At 41.7% G+C, this 20,468-nt stretch overlaps 2 protein-coding genes across 3 annotated transcripts in view; both read left to right on the top strand.

Annotated features, from left to right (window-relative positions):
- HIRA (histone cell cycle regulator) overlaps positions 1 to 3,497 on the top strand; it is a 33,925-nt gene extending 30,428 nt beyond the window's left edge. For both annotated transcript variants that reach the window (XM_027469625.3, XM_027469624.3), the window contains 4 exons: positions 89 to 211; positions 989 to 1,152; positions 1,849 to 1,937; positions 2,528 to 3,497. In XM_027469625.3, the coding sequence (XP_027325426.1) occupies positions 89 to 211; positions 989 to 1,152; positions 1,849 to 1,937; positions 2,528 to 2,644 (493 nt within the window). In that variant the 3' untranslated portion in view covers positions 2,645 to 3,497. The remainder of the gene's footprint in view (positions 1 to 88; positions 212 to 988; positions 1,153 to 1,848; positions 1,938 to 2,527) is intronic.
- Positions 3,498 to 4,580: 1,083 nt separating this feature from the next.
- The window catches only part of PPIL2 (peptidylprolyl isomerase like 2), a 72,119-nt gene continuing 56,231 nt past the window's right edge, over positions 4,581 to 20,468 (top strand). The window contains exons 1-5 of the mRNA XM_027469628.3: positions 4,581 to 4,945; positions 5,038 to 5,087; positions 5,835 to 5,880; positions 6,768 to 6,830; positions 7,003 to 7,054. Of these exons, the coding sequence (XP_027325429.1) occupies positions 4,914 to 4,945; positions 5,038 to 5,087; positions 5,835 to 5,880; positions 6,768 to 6,830; positions 7,003 to 7,054 (243 nt within the window). The 5' untranslated portion in view covers positions 4,581 to 4,913. The remainder of the gene's footprint in view (positions 4,946 to 5,037; positions 5,088 to 5,834; positions 5,881 to 6,767; positions 6,831 to 7,002; positions 7,055 to 20,468) is intronic.

Genomic DNA, 20,468 nt, shown 5'->3' with positions numbered 1-20,468 from the left:
AAAAGAGCTGGATCTACTAATACCACTGCCTACACTCTTCCAACTTGCCTTTGATTTGTTCGTGTTTTTTTTTTTTTTTTTTTTCCAGGAATCTTGTTTCTGACAAACAGGACTCCTTAGCGCAATGCGCAGACTTCAGGAATAACTTACCATCCCAAGAAGCCATGCTGTGTTCTGGCCCCTTAGCTGTAATACAGGGACGAACATCAAAGTATGCACTTAATTGCTTCATTTGATCAGCATGTTTGTCTTTTTTTCCTATTACTTATTCATGTATTTGTATCAGTGAGTTAGTTCTTGAGACACTAATTGTACCAAAAGTTATCCTTAGCTCACAGAATGTTTTTTTTCCAAATCTTTTCTCTTTTGTAGTCTGTATTTCAGTGTTACTTCAAGATTGTTTAGGGGGATAGGAAAGCATACTCTAAACTTAATCATTTTATTTAAGTCTTCTCTTTATTGAGTAGGTAAAATACTTGACAACTTTGTACACGTGATGTTTTGATTAACTAAACTGAATTTCATAAAGTCACCTTTATTGATTTGATATGGATTTGAATTAGATTTCCCAGGCAGTTCTCTGTGCTTTTTCCGTCTGTCACATCTGAGTTTATTTTTTTTTAATTATTATTTTGTAATTATTTTTTGTGAAAAGAATACATAGTACTAAAAAAAGAATACATAATACATAAAACTAAAGTTGTATGATTTTATTGCTGTTCTCTTTCAGGCAGGAAAAAAGCGATTGGAAAAGTATTTGACATCCAAACAAACAACATTCTCTTTTGAGAAAGACTAAATATCACACTTAAAACAAGAAATCATTTTCAAAAAGGAGATAATTGGTTACTTTTTCACAAATTAGCTTTCTGGTGTCAATATGTACTCTAAGTGTTAAGTTTAGAATAGTTTCTGTATTACAAGAACATATATATTAACATCTGATATAAAATCAGGCTGACATGTTAATTTTTCTTTGGCTTTGTAGTTCAGGAAGGCAAGCTGCCAGATTGTTCTCCATGCCTCATTTAGTGCAACAAGAAACAACACTTGCATACCTGGAGAATCAGATAGCAGCAGCACTTATATTACAATCCAGTCATGAATATCGCCACTGGCTCCTTATCTATGCACGGTACCTAGTTAATGAAGGTGAGACTCCTTTGCAACTCAGTATTTTAAGAAACCCTCTGTTCACTTCATCTATATGTATGATTGCATTTAATGTTCTCTTGTTTAGCACTTGGCTTCTGGACTTAGCATTTATTTAAAGTAAAAAACAAAACCAGATGAAGGTGTTGCTTCCTGTAGTGCTCAGTACTCAGGAATCCTATTCTTAAATGCTGTGAACAGACTATGGTCTGGGGAAACAGTGCCATCTGTGGATCTTGATAAGGGGAAAAATAACATGCGGTGGTCTGTCAGGTTATATCATATGCATTATGAGGCAGCAACTACATACATTTCAGAAGCAGCAACACCTTGTAAAACATGTAATGTTCCTCTGCCAACTGATGATCAGGGTATGTCGAAAAGTGGAAGAATTGCTAAGCCTTTGATACTTTGTACCAGAGCACACAAAGAAGTGAGTTTGCTTCTGTTACTTGCACTTTATGCATTTTTACATTTTAAAATTTCAACAATCAGTAGTGTTGAGCTCCTTAAGTTAATTTCTATGAATATATCTCTGTATATATACTAATATATTTTTTCAGAAATCATGCATTTTGTCTTTATCCTGTTCTAGATACTTGCAACTCTTTTCTTGAAAATGTTGTCAGTTACATTTTGTAGTGGTTTTATATACAGAAATCCTATGAACGTGATCTTATTTCTGATGATATTCAGGGTTTGAATATCGTTTGCGAGAATTATGCAAGGATTTATTGGGTCCAGTCCATTACTCAGCTGGAAGTCAGTGGGAATCAACAGTAATGGTAAGTCCTGATAATAGTTTAACAAAGAATGAGGGAGCGTTTCCCATGAAAATTACAGAATATGGATAACAGTGTAACGTAAGATACAGTTAAACTTAGTGACAAAAAAAAAATCAAAAATGATTTTTTGCTAATCCTGCAACCCTTTCCATTCTCTATTCCTATCTCGTAAGAAGGCTTCCTCTCATGGCACTTGTATTTATTTCATGTGGAACTGTATACAAATACTTAATGCCATGGTCTCAGCACTGGTGCTGTTTTGAATAAAAATCAGTTGGGAGTAGAGCTGAGTTTTCAGGTCTCCACATTGTTCAGACAGCAGCTTTGAAATAGTGACATGCCAATAAAATGTCTTTTCTCCTCAGAGCATGCCTGAAGTCTAGCTGTGCAGAGGCTGCACCAGCTTAATGAATATATAAATGTAAAAACAGTTTTTATTTTGGGAGTCATGTAAGCACAGTAAGAACATAAAATTACATAGCTCCTTCCAGGCAGGAAAAAAGACAATCTTGCAGTCCTATGGATTTTATTCATGATATTAAATAATGCATTCTAAGGATGCTTTTGTGTTTTTCTTTTTTGTTTTGCAGGGTTTACGAAAGAGAGAACTATTGAAAGAACTTCTTCCTGTTATTGGACAGAACCTCCGCTTCCAGAGGCTTTTCACAGAATATCAAGAGCAGCTAGACATCTTGAGAGATAAGTAGCATTTCCCCAGATTTTCCTTGAGGCGCCTGGTCTGATAGAAACTGCTGAACAGCATTAACCAGAGACCGAAGAAGAGAGAGAGCCCGGTCAGTGTGGAACGCTGCTGAAGAGGGCAGTGCCATAAGGGTCCCAGATGCTTCTCGAGTGACCTGCTTTAGATTTTAAAGAAGCTCACAAGTGGATCCATGAAAATGAGTGGATGACCTAGATAGTTTCCCAAGTGAAACTTAACCATCGAAGCTGTGGCCTCTGTTTCTATGGAAAGTCGTGGATATGTACTTCAGGGGGGTCCTTTTGGATCTGTATCTCATTTTAATATCAAAACTAGCTGAGAACTGTTTGTAGGGTTTCTTGGATGTCCTGTGAAAAGCACAGTACTTCAGAGTACACTGAACAGCATATTTAACCCTGTTTAGGGTTTTTTGACTGAGGATTTATTGAGGCTCAACACTATATTAAATTAGATGAATGAGCCACATAAAAAGAAATTTCATAAATATTAACATATTATACAGCCAATAGACTCTTTCCTGTGAATATAATAATAATAAGAGGCTGTTCTAACACATGGACTATTTTTGTACTAGAATTTGCTAACTTGTAATATGGAATTTTATTTGGCCAGTAATCAGGCTATCTCTACAAAGTCATCTTGTAGGAAATCTAACTCTAATATTACAAAAGCTATGTTTCAAAATAATTTACCAAATTAACATGTCATCATCTGGTTTTTAATTTTTAAATGTTTGTAAAAGGCATTTTTGGGGAGGGGGAGGGATACAATGGGATGGCTCTTTTTGTAAGTACAAAAATAAATGAACACCGCATTGGTTTAAAAAATGAAAAAACAAACATGGTCTTGAATTTTATATTTATATTACAAACGGCATCTCCAGAAACGTCAACACAAGCTGAATCATGTTAACGTCTCTAGAAATACATAATACTGTCTGGGTGATCTTTACTCTAAGAGCAGGATCAGACAAGTATTTGTAGTCACCTGAGAGCAGCTACATCCTAAAGCCACATCTCCTCTGAAGGGGCAGGAGCTATGTGGGGAGTACTCATTATTTTAGGCAACCCAAAGTAAAAAGGGCTCCCTTAACCACTGCTGAAAGCAGTGACAAACTTCATCCAGTTATGGCAATGTTGTTTGTGTGGCATTCCATAATAACAAAATGGTGTTGGTGCCCTGCCAGCAGTTCACTTGTGGAGTGGTTTTTGAATTGCACTGAAACCAAATCAGTCAACTTGTTTTCTTCACTGAAGTATGCTTGGTGCTGGGAAGGAAGCAAGTGTATGGCTTCAGTTATTGCCAGGGCCCAACTATTTAGGTGTGTCCCAGTTTACTGCCTTAGTTGGGGTGTTTCTGAGTAAGAAAATTATTATTGAAGTCAGTGTTTGTATTTAAAAATTACCCCTCTGTTACAGGGGTGTAGTGCATGCCATGTACAGCAACTTCTAGCAGAAACAGTCGATCTCTCACCCTTGTGAGGAATGCCAGGCAGCAGTGGCGAGGAATAGCTGCACTGCTGTGGATTTTGGCTGCTGAGGGCTGTGTTCTGGTGGGTGTCTGCAGCCACATGGCGGGCTGGACCCGAGGAGGGAGAGATGTGCTCCTTGGGGCAACACAACCGTCCAGCTAGGGAGAGCTGCCCCAGTTTCCTTGACCTCTGCTCCCAGCAGTTCAATATACCATGACAGAAAAACATGGTGGTAGCATGGCCTTAAGCTACGTTTTATCCATTTTCAACTCCATGCTTCCGAGCTGTGCCTTTTTGGAAAGGAGGCCTGTGCAGCTGCAGAAACAAATCGGCTCTCCCAGTCCATTTGGACACTTTGAACTGGAATCACTTCGGGGGAGGGGCGGGACGACACTCGAGTCTGATCTGGACCAGCTGAACGCACCATTTCTTTTTTTTTACTTTCTACTTTTTCTGTGGAAGCGGCCACCAGGCCGCCTGACGAGCGGGAGCTGCCCTCCCTCAGCCCCTCACGCCTTCAGCCGTGCCCGAGGCCCGGCGTTGCCGAGCGGGTGGCGCCGCGCCCCTGAGCTGAGGGGCCCCGGCAGGGCCCGCGGCCGCCCCCCGGCTCCCCTCAGCCGCCCCCCGAGGCTCTCCCTCTCCGCCGCCTCCTGAGGGCCGGCCCCGGAACGCCGCTCGCCGCCCGCGTTTCCCGGCGGGGCCCTTCGGAGCCGCACCCGCCCCGGAAAAGCTCCGCGGCCTCAGCCGTGCGGGTGCCGGCGGCGGTCGGGGCCGAGCCGCAGCCATGGGGAAGCGGCAGCACCAGAAGGACAAGATGTGAGCGGGGCGGCGGGGAGGGGGGCGGCCGGGGGGCGCGGGGGGGTGGCCGTGTGGCTGTGTGCCGTGTGGTGACCCCGCTCTGCCCGCAGGTACATCACCTGCGCCGAGTACACGCAGTTCTACGGCGGCAAGAAGGCAGGTGAGTGCCTCCTCCCCGCGGCCCTGCCCCGGGTCTGCTGCTGCGCCTCGCTCCCCGCCGGGGCTGGGGCTGGGGCTGCCCTCCTCAGGCACCCCCGGGCTGCTCTCCGTCTCCTTTGGCCTTGTCTCCACGCTTGCACTCAAATTTCCAGTCTCCTCTCTGCTGGAGCTCCGCAGACTTCCTTCTCTAAACTCTCTGTCCCTTGCTTTGCTTGAGCAGCGGTGCGAGGGCTCTGGCACGGGGTCACGTCGCTCAGGGTGGCCGGTGAAAGGAGCTCCTCGAGCACAGCTCCTACAGGCTGCAGGGATGTCTGAGCGCTCCCTGGGTTGGCTTTGGAACTGCTGAGCCTTGTAACTGCGGGTCCAAAAATTGGTGACACTGATGAGCATGAAAAATGCTGAAATTGGAGGTGTGACGTCCAGATGAACTCTCCTTGCCCTCAGCAAGTTCTGCATCTACCGGTAGGGCAGAGCATGAAGGCACTTACAAATTAATCATCTCATTTAAATGCAGTGCTGTCAGTCTGTCGGATCTCTGCTCGTTTTATTCTGATTGTTATTTCCGTTGAGGAGCGTATTTGTGCTCTACAGTAGGAATCTGATTTTAGTTATGGGTTTGCAGAGCTTACTGTGTTTATTCTTGTCATTGGTAAATTGCTACCACACAGATTGCGCAATGTAACTTCAAATGTTTCTTTGTTACCTGGCATACTTTGTATTAATCCTGTGCTTTGTTTCTCATAAACAGACCATCCACGAACTAATTTCAGACGTATATCATTTGATCACTGCAGGTAAAGCAATAAAATTACATTATCGTTATTAAATGACCTGTCTCTTCATCTGAGCTATTGCTGAAGCTGTGTTCTTCCAAGGTACTTTCATTGACTTGTGTCTGCTATGATAGCAATGCAACAAGAAAATTTCAATAAGAACTGAAACAATATCAGTATTTCCCATCCTTAGTGTCTGCTGAGATTGAATTTGATGGCTAAAAGTGATAAAATAATTCTGAACAGTTACCATGCTTGTTCCAATCTTAGAAATCTGTGTAATTGGGACTTGAATCAATTTTTTTCCTGCTTAGAATATGGTTGGACAGTTATTTGTATCTCAGAGGCAGTGATTAGATAGACTGAAAGGATATTTATCCTATTTTTGTGTTTAGTTTCATTCTTGAAGTCCTAGAATGATGGGAGTTAGTAGAGGTGGGTTAGATATTGTCTAGTAAATCAAATAGTTCCAGAAGGTTCCATCCCCACCTACTTACTACTGCTGCTTGGCTAAAAGCTGAAGGAATTATGGAAACATCCCTAACAAGAGATACCGAATGTAATTGCCAATTACTCCCTAGCCTGTTTAGTACAAAGACAGCGTGTCTGCTTGGACCATCTTGTGTGCGGGTAGAACCTGCTGGGGCAACAGAAGCAGCTTCAGGAGTATCACAGCATCTACACCTGTGGTTGTATGGCAGTGGGTGCTGAACTGCATCAGTTCCTTTCAGAGATCTTGTTTTTAACCTAATTTATGTAGAATATCATGTAGTGAGTATTGGCAGCCACTCAGTATTTTCGCTGGTATAGGCCTTCCTTTAATATGCAAGTGATTCAGCTAAATGTTATTTGCTTCTGTCATCATGATTTCCAGCTGATTTTGCTAAAAACATGTACTTTTTTTCTAGTTTGTCTCTGCAGCCATTTGAATATCCAGTTTGCACACCAGATGGGACAGTCTTTGACATACTGTAAGTTACTGTCTGTACTTAGCTTTATTTTTGTGTTGCTGAACTGCTTGGTTACAGCTGTGTACTCATCATTTGATCTTAGCAAGTCGGTAGAAATAATCTTGGCTATTAAAAAATAATAGAGGTTGCCATTGTTGCTTGAATCTTATTACTTTCTTCCTTCTCTTTTCAGGAGCATTGTTCCTTGGATAAAGAAATATGGAACCAACCCTATCACAGGAGAAGTAAGTAATGAGGGTTGTATTCATATGCTGTGTTGGCTTTCATTGTGTTCGGTTTTGTATTTAATGTGTGGGAGTTAAAAATGCTTTAGTGAAAGTAAAACAAGTTGAATGGTAGTACTGTTATAAAGTATGGTATTTCTGACATCAAGTTTGTAAAATTAAAGCACAGACTTACAAGGGATTTCTTTTTAGGAAAAAAAAAGGTAAAAAAAAAAAAGTTGGGGGCGTTTCTGGATTTGAGATCTGGTGTTCTCTTATTGTCATCCTGCTAATGATCTCTATAGTAGAAAATAATCACACTCTGACTGTTTGCAGAAGAAAGAGAAGAACATTATATTTTCTTCTTTTCCACAGTAAAAGAAGATGTAAACCACATTGTGGAGGAAATGGGCAATTCATTTATACAAACTCCCCACCACCACTCCCTCCCTTTTTTCTTTTTTTTTTTTTTTTAATGTTTTTGCTTATCTTATGTTTATGGCATAATTTAAGTCTTTCTAGTTGGAACTCCTAACTCTTTTGTTATTGCTAGCGATGCCCAGAAAGCCTAGCTGGCTGGTGATGAGGAAGGGTCAGTACTGCTGCCTTGTATAAGGTGAATTCCAGTCCACAGGGCAAGATGCTGACTAGCTCTCTTCTCCATCTGTACTAAAACTTGCAGTGGTGTTTCCTAACCAAGTGGATATTTGGTTCCATGCGGGTTAAAGAGATTAATATTAGTGCTAATGAATGATAACTTAATGTGCAAAATCTTTTGAATTATCTTGACGATTTATTTCAGTAAGTTTCTGTCCTGGCTCTGTCATGATAGTTAACTGTAAGACTGGGATTTCACACTGTACCCAGGGCTTTACTGTTTTCTTCCCTTTTTCCACTTAAGCACTAATTATGAAGGAATACTTTCTGTAATAGCGTGAAGTTCTAGAGCACCAGATGCATACAAAATACTGGATTTTTTTTTTTTTTTTGTGGTGGGTTAAAAGACTATTATTTTTTTTTTCTGAGAACGTATATTTTAAACAAAAATTGTTGCTTGATTTACTGAAACTTTTTTCTTCAGTAAGTGCAGTTACTCTCCTGAGCATTTGGTGGCAGCCATTGCACAGAATTTCTGGTTGGTTTACAGATTGTTTTGTGGTATGAGGTTACCTTTGAAACATCTTGTATTTGATTAAAGATTTTCGCAGCAGACAGATATGAGGAGGAGCTAAATACAGATGCTGCATTCCAAAATCCAAACGTGAACAGACTGTCTGAGACTGAATATCATCAGTTATAGCAAACTGCAGGTGTGCTTGCATGATGGAGAGATGATTGAAGGTCTTTCTTTACACATGAAGAGGCCAATATGTGATGTTTAAAGGGAATGGAATTACAGCTATTTCAGTTAGTTTTGCCAGCCTCTTACTACCTTGCTACTCAGTGCATTGGTTAGGAGGTTTGGGGTGTTGCCAGATTATTATTTTTTTTTTAAACTCGGATCAGCTCCATGACACCTGTTCTCATTTCATTCTGTGAACCGTGATGTGGTTTAAAATTACTTCTGGTAAATGCATGCAAGAAGTGTAGCGTGTCTATTGGTCCTGTGCAATACAGAGAAAGTGAGGATGTGCAGAGTATTCTTGGTGAACCATAAATGCTCAAATGAAGTCTAACTTTGACATCTGTGAACTTACCTGGACTTACACTTCCATGGCTGATCTGCAGTGCACCTGCAGCTCTTCTCTACGTGTGTTCCTTTTTCCTGTGTTGCTCTGTTTTGGGGAGCCCCCTTTCTTCTTCCCTTTTCTTCAGTGGTGGAGTTGTGCTGTACAGCTCTGTCCAGAGACAAAGGCATTCCAGACCACTTGGAAGAAAAAGGAGGTGCTTGCAGTCCATAACAGCATGCAGTCTGGCTGATTATAGCCTTGTGGAGCTATAAAGGGAAGAGTGGGGTTGAGAGAAGGGATGTAATTTAGTCTTTACTCCCCAGAGAACCAAGTCTCTCTTTCTAAAGGGGAAGATGGCATAGGGCAGGAAGGGATGGGGGTGCTGGGATGAGGTAGGGTAGGTAGCAGAGGGAGTCTGTGGATCTTGTCCATCTCTAGACTGTACTGCCCCCTGGCTTAGTGCTTGCTGCCCTCTGTATTTAACTGTGTGTGCATGTTCTGTTACTTGTACAGCTTGCTCACTGGTGAAGCCAGAAAATACCTTCTGTAATGTGTTGGTGACTTAAGGAAACTTAAGACTCTAGGTTTGTTTGAAGAGGAATTGAGCCAGACTAGCTGAAGTGCTGTGTTTTAGAAGGTGCTTTATGACATTCCTTTGCGCAAATTGATGATTTGTTGGTGGTGGTGAGGCCCTGGAGAATTTTTCCCTTTTTTGTCCTCAAGTTAAAAATGATAATGAAATCCCTTGTGTCTTGCCCTTCTGTTGTTCTGGTTTGCTACAGGCTAAACATTTTAGACATGTCACCAGGCTACCCAGAAAAGGCGTTGTTAATGGCACACACGTGATAATTGCCAATTCTCACTAGCTGTCTTAATTCTGAAGTGGGCCCTCACTGGGGCATAGGAGAGCTTTGCAGTCATTAACACATTTATCTTCACAGTGCTCTCACGAGGTGGGACTGTGCTAGTATTTTCTTAATTGGCTGTTTGTGAACTGATCTACAAGTAGGCAGTGACTTCTCTCAGTCTTCCAAATCCTAAACTTTTGGACCAGCCTTCCTTTTTAAAGAAATTTTGCAATGCCAAGATTGCAGTCACTCTTTGCTATGTTTAATTTGCTTTCCTTCCCTATACTTCTTCATGGTTTATTTTCTCTTCTGAACATCCTTCTGAGGTGCAAGCATTGTCACCAGTATCCATTTAGGAGAAACAAATCGCCGTTGACCTTTGTGTAGATTTTGCAATGAGCTATTCCAAACAGTAACTTTTCTTCTTTTAATAATATATAATACAATTTTATATATTTTTTTAATAATGCATTGCAGTAAAAATTTTTGTTATACCAATAATTTTGGAAGAAATGATGCATCTCTTGCAGCTGAACTACAGCCTGTGAGATGGCGTTGGCTCGCTTACTTTTTCTGTCAGCTTTGTCAGGACACTGCCCTAGCTTATGTTTACACTAAAATTGCATAAAATAAAGAGTAACCAGGAAAGTCATAGCAGGCTTATTCCTTTTTACTGACAACAGCACTTTGGCTTCTTGGCCTTGCAGATAGCTGCAAGCTTGCCAGGTTGTTTCATGTAGCGGCGTTCTGACAGCACTGACCAGCATGCCCACACAAGCCAGCCAGCTGGGCTCGGGAGTACCTATTTCCAAGAAATGGGATTGGTCAGATCCTATCTGGTTTGTTGGAATCTCAAATATGAGCAGATGACAGATCCGCATGAAGGTAGCAGTATGCCTTTTGACAGGAATTTCAAGGGAAATAGTTCTTTGTTGGGTAGGTTTATGTGGGCTGAGTTATTTTTCTTCTTCATGTTGTAATGTTTCTGATGTAAATACCTATTTTTTTCAGTCTGGTTCACTGACATTCTAACTATACGTGGGCAGACTAGATTACTGTGGTTGTACTTCAGCTCTTTTTGAGACTGGCTCTGTAACCTTGGGAAAGTATCTCTTTTCCCCTGTCTCAGAAATAGCTGAGGTCTTTGTTCCTTGTCCCCCTTTTCTGCAGGAATTTTGTTCTTCTGGACAGTTGAAAGTCTGTTCATCTCCACAGTTTGCTTCTAAGGCTTTGGTCCAAAGTCAGTTTTGTGACTGTTTTAAGTGCATCTGTTTTAAAACTCATATTAGAGGGCTCATCTATGTGAAGTCTTTCTGCATGGTTCAGAGCAAACCAAAATCCGTATGTCTGCTGATCCTACATAACCCAGAGAAGCAGTCCTCATGTTAAGGGCCACGTGTGCCTGTGTAGTTGTCACATTTGTATCTGTCTTGAAGGGCCAACAGGATTCAGTCAGTTAATGTAGCTTGCATTTAACATATGCCTACAGATTAAAACAAACAAGCAAACAAAAAAAAAGCAAACTGAAGACACTGCATGGTGGATGTGTGAGGTTAGCATTCATGCTTCTGGTCCCAGTGAGGCAGAGAACAATTTGTGTTGTGCCCTGTCTCATGCAAAGTTAGGATTTGGATCTAGAGGCCAGAAAGAGCTTTTTCTTAAGTGTCAGATTTTAGCTGCTTGCTGGGTAAATGAGAAAGTTTTAAAAATTAAGAAAAGATAGAACTCAACTCAAAGTCTTGATCTGTGCACAAAATAAGTATTTGCTCTTGTTCTTCCATACTCATAATCCTGTATTTACCAAACAAAAATGATGTGGGGTGAGATTATGACTAATAAGATCAAATAATTGAGGCAGTACAGGTGCCTGCCTCATGCACTAAGCCTTCCTGATCGTCTCTTTGAAAGCACCCAGAGACGCACGGCTTGTGCCTCGCAATGCCCTGTGGCAATGACAGAGGTTGTAGGGAACATCACATCGAGCACTGCTCATGTATGAACATAGGCAGTGTCATTTTTAAAGGTTTTTTTAATCATTTGTTTGAAGCAAGGTCAGTTACGTGATGCTTGCCTGAATACTTACAGGAACTTTCAAGAACAATAACTCTTTACCTTCAAAAGAGAAAAATTGCAACCAAATCTGTTATTTTAATTTTTTGGGAAAGTCATTCTCAAATACATTCCTTAATATGTTTAGAAGCTGCTACTTCTCTCAGATGTTGGTGGCTATGGTTACTTAATTTTATTGTGAAAGGATGTTTTCTTTTCAATGTAATTAACAGAATTTCAGTCAATCTCATGGAAATTGTTTGCGGGTCTTGAGGTAAGAGATGCTTGCTGACCAGATTAAAGGAGAGGATTCATTTTTTACCACTAAAGGTATTAATTCTAGTTTAAAAATGAACAAACAACCATACAGCACTTTTTTATGCTCTAAAAACATCTTTGGCTGTCTAAAGAAGGGAAATCCTGCCTGAAAAGGATGCAGAAAGTAGAGCAAAGGTGAAACTTCCGTAAAGTTAGTGTTTTTACCATTTACATATTTCGAAAACCACAGATACAGAAAATAGACTGCACTAGTAATTGTTTCTCCACCTGAGAAATGAACATGGGAAAGAGGCCTTGGGTGTTTTTCCTTGCCTTACAATACAAAGAAAACTGCACCACCATGTAAGAAACGTACGAAATAAGTCATCCTGCATTGTAGGAACAGGTGTTAAAGCACAGGTTAAATTCCAGCCAAGGTTTTCTAATTTGCTACAAATTGCTCTGCACCTCTATCAGCTAATCAGTACAGAGCCCGTGAGTTTCAGGAGTGGATTCTTGTAAGTGGGTTGCATGAGCTTCACAGGCTGCTGAGTCAGAGGTGTTAAGATCAAGATCACAAACAACACTGTGGGACTGCTGGAGGAGTTGAGTGCAACAGGTTTCTGGCCTGAGCAGGGGAGAGACAAGTTCAAGTTTCATGTGACCTGTATTGGCCAAATTAACAGTGATAATGGCTTTTAACTCCAGTCATATGGCATGTGTGGTAATTTACTGTAGATTGCTGTTTTAATTGTGCTATTCCAGGTGTGTTTCCAGATAATGAGTGGCAGATAATGGATGTCACCACACAAGGGTCTGTGGTTTGAAGGTGACCTCTTTCATGCCAGCGTAGCAGTAGCTGTTGTTGAAATACTTTGTCAGGAAAATGTAATAGCTGTAGGTAATGTTCAACGTGATGCACTTTCAGGGTGCTTGTCTGGACCTTGCTGCAAAGTGATGGCGATGCTATCTTAGGATTTTGATGGCATTTTGAAGATGGCATATAGCAGCAGGAGTCAGATTTCTCTTGGGGCTCTTAATTTTCTTCTCTTGAAAAATCTTCTTCTCTCTCACTGTTTCCAAAGAGAATATGCTTTTTCTGAGCGTTCTCATTCCTTTCTAGATAGAAAATATTGAGAGGAAAATGCTGGTAACCCTCCATAGGCAGGCTATCTCTACGTCAGTTTTCCATATCTGGAGTGCTGACGTCTAATGAAGACTAAAATAATTTGGCCAATGAAGGTATTTTCCATTACTTAGAAAAATTTAGGAGAATAACATATCCTTCTTTTTTATGCTTTTTCCCTCCAGACCTGAGCACAGCACCTGAGGACCTAGTAGTCTCTTACATATTCTCCTTGGGACTTTGAAAATGAGCAAGCATTCAGGTGGATCAGTAACTTCAGGTCTCATTTGGCTGCAGCATAACTGCTATATAAATGACAATTTTAATTCTCTAGGAACACTCGTCACATATATGTCAGAAGATCTCAGCACATATTCAGCTTTGAAAGGCAAAGTACATTTCTCTTGTCTGATGCAGCTCAGGTCTTCAGATAATGCATAGGTGTAAATGTCAATTGCTCCCCTTCTTTTTTCTTTACTTAAAATATTTTTCCTGTACATTTCAAATGCAGGAAGGAGGTTGTTTTTTTTTTTTTTTTCTTGTTTATTTGTAAGAAAAGTTTCAGTGTGTGGTGGGAATACAGTTTTGTTCTGAGTGAGTAATAGCTTATTACAGAGCAGAGAACAAAGCTTACAGAAATAAAACCAAGGGGAGCTTTGTTGTTGAAAAATGATTCAGACAAATCCAGCTTAGTTGGCTTTCATGTGTTGCAGAAAGAAGGGTGAAGTGATCAGCAACGTAAAATTGGAAGACTCTCTTAGGTCTTCAGCTCTCTTGCAATCTGCTTTGCAAACTGCATGCTCTGTCTTGAACTAGTGTTTGCTTTTTCCTGCTATGACTGCTGAGAGGTTCTTCTGACGGTTTTTCATCTGATAGATATCTTCTGTAAATTTGGGGTTTGACCAGCCTGTTCTCGTTTGTATTGATGCCAGAATTGTGCTTCTCCCTCATAGTGTTTACAGCTGTGTATCTGGTGCAGTGGAATTTAATGCTTTCTTGACATTTTCTTGCTGAGACTTGTATTTTCCTGTCAGATGTTCTTCTTGCCTTGCTGTGGTTTAACCCGGCAGGCAGCTCAGCACCACACAGCCGCTCGCTCGCTCCCTTCCTATCCACCCCAGTGCCTTGGGGAAGGCAGTTGGGGGGGGGGAAAGGTAAAACTTGTGGGCTGTGATAAAGACAGTTCAGTAGGACAGAAAAGGAAGGGGAAATAATAACAATAATAGAATATACAAAGTGAGTGATGCACCGTGCAGCTGCTCATCACCTGCCAACCGATGCCCAGTGGTCCCTGATCATCATCATCAGCAGCCCCCTGGCCAGCCCCTTGGTTTTATTGTCCTGCATGATGCCACATGGTTTGGGATGTCCGTTTGTCCACCTGGGGTCAGCTGTCCTGATTCTGTCCCCTCCCAGCTTCTTGTGCACCCGCAGCTTCCTTGCTGGCAGGGCAGCAGGGGAAGCTGAACAGAGCTTGGCTCCGTGTAAGCACTGCTCTGCAACAACTGAAACATCAGCGTGTTATCAGCATTATTCTCACCCTAAATCCAAAACACAGCACCATACCAGCTATTAGGAGGAAAATTAACCCTATCGTAGCTGAAACCAGGACAGACTTTAAGTTCTCTGTACCCTAAATGGTCACAGTCATTCTCTGCATCTGTTTAATTTCTCATCTTTGAACCTAGGTGATCTTACTCATACACAGGAAGTGCTGGGTGAATGCCTGGTACAGAGTTGGGAATATTTTCTAATCTTTTTTCTGAAATACTTTGATAATACTTTGATATATTTCAGATGATAGTTTAAGACAGAAAACATTTTCTCAGTAGGTGTTAAGACAGGAAGGGTGCTGTCAGAATATGATCATTTGTTGCAATTTTCCCTTTATAGCTTGGGTCATTTCAGAAGCAGGTACTTATTTACGCATAAGAGTTAGACAGGATTAGCAGTGGTTTACCCTTTTCTTGTTTTTGTTTCCAGTTGGATGTTGTTGCCTGTATTTCTGTGGCCTATAGCGGTTTTTCAGAAATGGATGGTTACAGACTCCTCTCCTGATTCATTGAACAGCTCTCTCCAGGTGCATTTTTGTCTGAGGGGGTAGCAAACTGCTGAAATGCCTCGAATGCACTCCAAATGAGATGAACTCTTCCATATGCAGCAACTGAACCATGTCTTCTTACCTCATTTACTTCAGAAATTATTAGCTTTTAGTCAACAGTCTAAATGAGTTAATATTTGACTAGTGACCATAAATTTTCAAGGCCCCTGGATAGAAACATATTAGGACATGATTCCTGCCAGAGGAACAATCAGAAAGTCGTGTGTCATAACTGGAAATGGTCATAAAACACAGGAGGGTCAAGGGGATGAAGGTCCTGCTCAGGCAGAAAACCAGAAAGATGACTCCTTTTTCTTTTTTGGGTTTTCTGAAACTTTCCCCCTCTCCTTCCTTGCTGCTGAACATGTGGATATCTGAGAGATACAAGCTTGTAAGAGGAACAGTGTTTTACAGGAGTGCATGCTGCACCACTACCAGTTGGCCTTTATCTGTCCGGAAAGGTGAATTTATTTTTCAGTTGCCTACATCTTTGGGAAACAGTGAGGGCACAGAAGATAAGATTTGCCCAGACTTACTGTTCAAGTGCTTTATCAAAAGGAGCAGTTTAAAACCCTCCAGTGTCATGAGTCACCAGCCAAGCTGCTGTGCTTCCTTCACACCTTGCTAATGGGGATTGTGGTGGCGGTAGGCAGTGTTTTATCCAGTAAGCCAGCTCTGGACACAGATAAATGTGTCTAGCATTATTTCTAATGTATTATTTCCCTTACAGCAAAAATGTATTTACATCTAGGTTTTACGGACTGAACAGATGGTCTCTTTTTATCCTTTTCCTTGTTTTGGTGGAAGTGTGCACATTGGATGGGTTTTTGTGATTGTGACACTCGAAAAACTAGCAACTGTGAAACACTTCAGCCTTAAATGAGATGCAGCATGAGGTTCCCACAGATCACTGCTTGCCTATTTTTCACTAAAATTGGAGACTAGATTTTCGATCCTTCTGCATAGTTTTATTGTCCATAAGCCATGTTGTATTTGGCTGCTTATCTCTGGACTGATAGACTTCCGGGCACATTAAGACTGCAGATTTAATCTTACACAAGAAACAGTACATCTTTATCTCATGGTAATTTCTGCTAATGCGCTCTTTGATACGGCAACATTATTGCTGGTATCTGCGAGCCATGTGTGTTATTAAGCGTATCTGTATGGTTCTATGGACAAGGGTTTGGTGACCATATGGTGTCAGTTTAATTAAAATTTAAATATGGAAATTCAGTGGTCTGGAAGTGGGTAACGAAGGATCTTTTGTGTCCATTTCCATACCAGTTCAGTAGCAGGGTGAAAGCCACGGTTAAAGCAGCAGTTTCACACAAGAATGTGAATTGAGGGTATTTTCTTAGTACTTGGTAGGTGTTGTGCATGTGACAAATATACTTATGCTGTTGAACTGAACATAGAAACCATAGCTTGAACCAGAAGACTATTCTGTCTTTTTGGCCACAGACCCCAATTTTTCCATGAAACATTGAACTACATGAATGTAGTTTACCTAATTAAACCAGTACTGCTGTTTCCCATCCCATGAAGTGTAGACTTGCTAAGAATTTCCAGTGACTTTTTGTCATCATTAAATCCATTTACAAGATCTGAAATAAATAAAAGTATACGTGGAGTTATTCAAATAATATTCAAACATTCAATTAATAATACCATATTTCTTGATGGTTTTATAGCAGGAAAAATTATATGAGGGCTTCTTGAAATGGGAAGTTGCATACAGAGAGTAAGAAGTGTCACCTCTAAAGGAATCAAAGAATTTAATACAAAATCAATCTGCTTGTGTGAAGTTAAATTTGCTACTTGGTAGGCAGCATTGTGTTTCATTATTAGCATTTGGTTTGGCTTTTTTTTCTATTTGAGTTAACTCCACATTGCTTGTTTTGGTGGGATGAGAACCACCCACGTAGCCATGCCAGCACCGGATGATTTTGTCCTCGTGTTGTCAACGAGTTCAGGTGTGACACACTAATTTTTCCCTGGGATAGCTTCACTGGATTACTGTGTGTTCCTGCCAGAGGCCATTAGGAAGAGTGTCCAGTTCTGAAGTAATTAGGAACTCTGTTAAAGCTGACAGAGTGGTGAGGTCTGTATTTACTAAATACAACTCCTGCTGCACGTCACCAACTCTAACCATGTGCAGTTAGAGAATCAAATGAGCCCATTTTGATTGTTTTTCGGCTGGTGTGTATCCAACGGGGTCAGAGCCTCATTAACAAAAAAGAACATGCTGCCACAGACCGAAGGGACTCAGAGAGTGTAACTAATTGATGCACGAGGATTGTAGGTCATATCTTCATGAGAGACACAGCGATGACAAAGAATGATTTAATTTGAAACAATCGGCGTACTTCATCTGCTAACTGCCACAGTGCCCCACTAACCTACGCTTCGTAATAACCTCTGCACTGGGTATCAGGAGAGGAGGTTGCCCTTTGGTATCCCGCAGGACCGAGCGGTGTCAGCTGACAGATGAGAGCAGGGCGGTGGGGCTTCTCGCCGCTGCCAGAAAGTAGGTCATGGCCAAAAGTAGCCTTGGCTGCCTTTGTGGAAGCGTGCCTGCGAGAGAGGAGTCAGCCGAGGAAAAAGCTCGCATGGGTTTTGGGTTTGTTTTGTAGCTCTTCCTTGCTGTGGAGCAGCTGGCATTACATGCCGTTAAATGCGTCTGCTTTCCAGCATTCCTGCATAAAATATTTTTAGAAGCGAATATACAGCTCTTGTTTCTGCTTAGGGGAAGTGGCGCATGCTTGTGGCCTTTCTTTTTTATTATGAATTTAGAATTTTAATTAGATCAAGTGGTTTTTTTTAATAACCATTGCTTTTTTCCTTCCTTTCTTCACTGGAAATTGACTGAAACTGGATGAATGGGGAGGAAACTCGGGTCAGAAACAGTTCTGAGCAGCAGTGTATTCAATATTCGAGCTCCCTCACGTTTTATTGCTAATATGGAATTCAGGAAAGCAAGTACTTTAACTCATTTAAGGGCTCATTCACTCCTGCTGTCTCTTCTCGTGAGGGCTGGTGCCTGTTTACGGTGTAATGGTCATTTCCATGGCAACAAACCCTGGCAGTGTTTAGGAAGCTTGGGCTTTTTTTTGATGGAGAATAAATAAAAGAAGATTCACCCACATGCGAGATAACCTTATTTTCAAATGAAATGAAAAACTCGGGGTGGGGCAGGGGAGATAAGATAGAGATGTGTGTCTCATGTTCTTTCACAGTTTCCTCTGTGATGTGTGCACCTTTCAGAATCAGACCTGCTGGAAGTCCTGTCCTGCGGGCTGGGCTCCCCCTCCGAGTGTACTTTGTGCAGAGTTGCCCAATGCTGCTGCCTCGGTAGGCCATGGCAATCTCTTGTAGCAAATCAGAGCCTGGTTTTGCTGTTCTGGTGCTCCAGAGATCTCCTTTGACAAATCCCTTTCCTGTCTTTCCTTGCATTAGATGCGTTCATCAACTTCTCAAAATATTTCTGAGCTGTTGCCCTGATTAGATTTTTCACACATTTTCTCATAGACAAGGCTCAGCCCGTTTCCATGCCTCTCCATAAATAGATTGCACAAACAACGTCCTTTATCAGTAGGAGGAAGTTCCCTCGTGATACAGGGGAGGGCTCAGGGGGTAGCTGTTGCCAGCTGAGCTGAAGCACGGTGCTGCTCAAGAGTTGACATGCCAAGGCCACTTTCCACGGGTTTGGTAGGAGTCTGGTCCAAGGCCATCAGCATTTGATGTCCATGCAGCACTTCATCATACCAAGCTCTTATCCTGGAAAAAAAGAGTCCAGGCAGTGCATGTGTTTCAACTCTTATATGAAAATTGCTATTTTTTTATTTACTGTTGACATGGAAGACTGTGTAAGAGCTTGTCTTGGTGAGGAACAAATGCCAACACGGGGAGTTGATACAGCATGAGTAAGTGATGCTGAAAACTAACCTTGTTCTCCATGATGGAGAGAGGTGACCTGAAATACTGTACGATTTCCCTGGGTACAGTGTAAGAGTCCAAGGACTTGGCAGCACCTCTAACTTTGACAGATGAGACAGTGTAGTGCAGCTTTTGCAGCCTTTAAAGTCTGTACAGGAGTTTAGTCTGTCTTTTCTGCTAAATTTCTGTCAATGTTTAAATCGGAGTCTTCAACCATGCTAAGCTGTTTCTTAGGAAACTGTTTCCATTTTTGTTTAAAGATGATCTGCTCATGTTTTTGGGATAGCTCAAGTGAGCCAGGAAGATCGTTCAAAAGCCTTCCTTTAAATGATTGGTGTTTGCGGAGGTATTTCTGAAGAAGTTTTCTCTGGAACATAATTTTTGGGCTGTTGCACAACATGTGCACAGATGGATGCTGCCTTGTGTTAATAAGTTGTTTAGGTTGAACAGATCTGTCCAGGATCATATGTTCATTTTGGCAGCTCTACTATTCCCCTACTACTTCTTTGACAATTTTGTTCTAGTAAGAAGATAAATAAGTAAATGAATAAAGTTCTGCATTCCCTTAGTTATTTCAGACCCGCTGTTGCCTTTGCTGTCTTTCTTTGTAAGCCAGCAGTGTGCAGGTGATGCTTTTTTGGTGGTGATGGTTTTGTGGGGAGTCTGCTTCAGGAAAGCAGCAGTATCTAACTAAATATCCCCTAACCTGGCCTCTCCCTTCCCTTCTCCATCTTATTCCTACTAGCCCTCATTACACTTCTTGCTAATAAATTAGAGAGATGGTTACCTTTCTGGCAGCAAATTAGCCTGCCAGTTGGCTAAAAACAATTTGAGAAGTGCCTTCCTGTAAACGAATGAGCCCAGCTGTCATAACATGTACTCTCTGAACCAAGAGTATGAATCTTGATTAGGCAGGAAAAAAACCCCACTGACTTGGTTTCCCGTGATTCTGTTATCACTGTTTGCTGTAACGATGGAGCTAGCAGCGACAGCCCCACGGCTGGCAGATCTCCGCTCATATCTGTTTATAAAGAGCTGTCTGGGTTATAAAAACCTCCCCGAGCTGCTCAGGTGCGTGTTTTGAGAAAAGAACTGATTGTTTCTTCTAAAGGGCCTGTGCAGCGTGTGCTTTTAACGATCAATTTGGCAGTGAATTGTTCTCTGCCAGCTGATACCATCAGCGGGGTTTTTTCCTGAGATCCCAACTCAGCTTTGAAGCTTGGGGCTGTCTCTGGGCCGGGTGCCTCTGGCAGGCTGCTGGGGGCACGGTGGGGTCAGGATGTGCCCTGCCACACCAGTCCTGTGCCCGCATCGCCTCCTGACCCTATCAAATGACTGGCATGAGTCGGCCTGCCTTGGCATGTCACTGAAGGAGCAGTATCATTTCGGGCATGTGAACGAGTTTCCTGATGTAGAAGTAAAATTACAGTTATCTCGGAAAAGG

Source organism: Anas platyrhynchos, chromosome 16 (genome assembly GCF_047663525.1).
Source record: "Anas platyrhynchos isolate ZD024472 breed Pekin duck chromosome 16, IASCAAS_PekinDuck_T2T, whole genome shotgun sequence".
Taxonomy (NCBI): Eukaryota; Metazoa; Chordata; class Aves; order Anseriformes; family Anatidae; genus Anas; species Anas platyrhynchos.
Note: the sequence above shows the minus strand (reverse complement) of the source record. Positions and strands in the feature narration are given on the sequence as shown.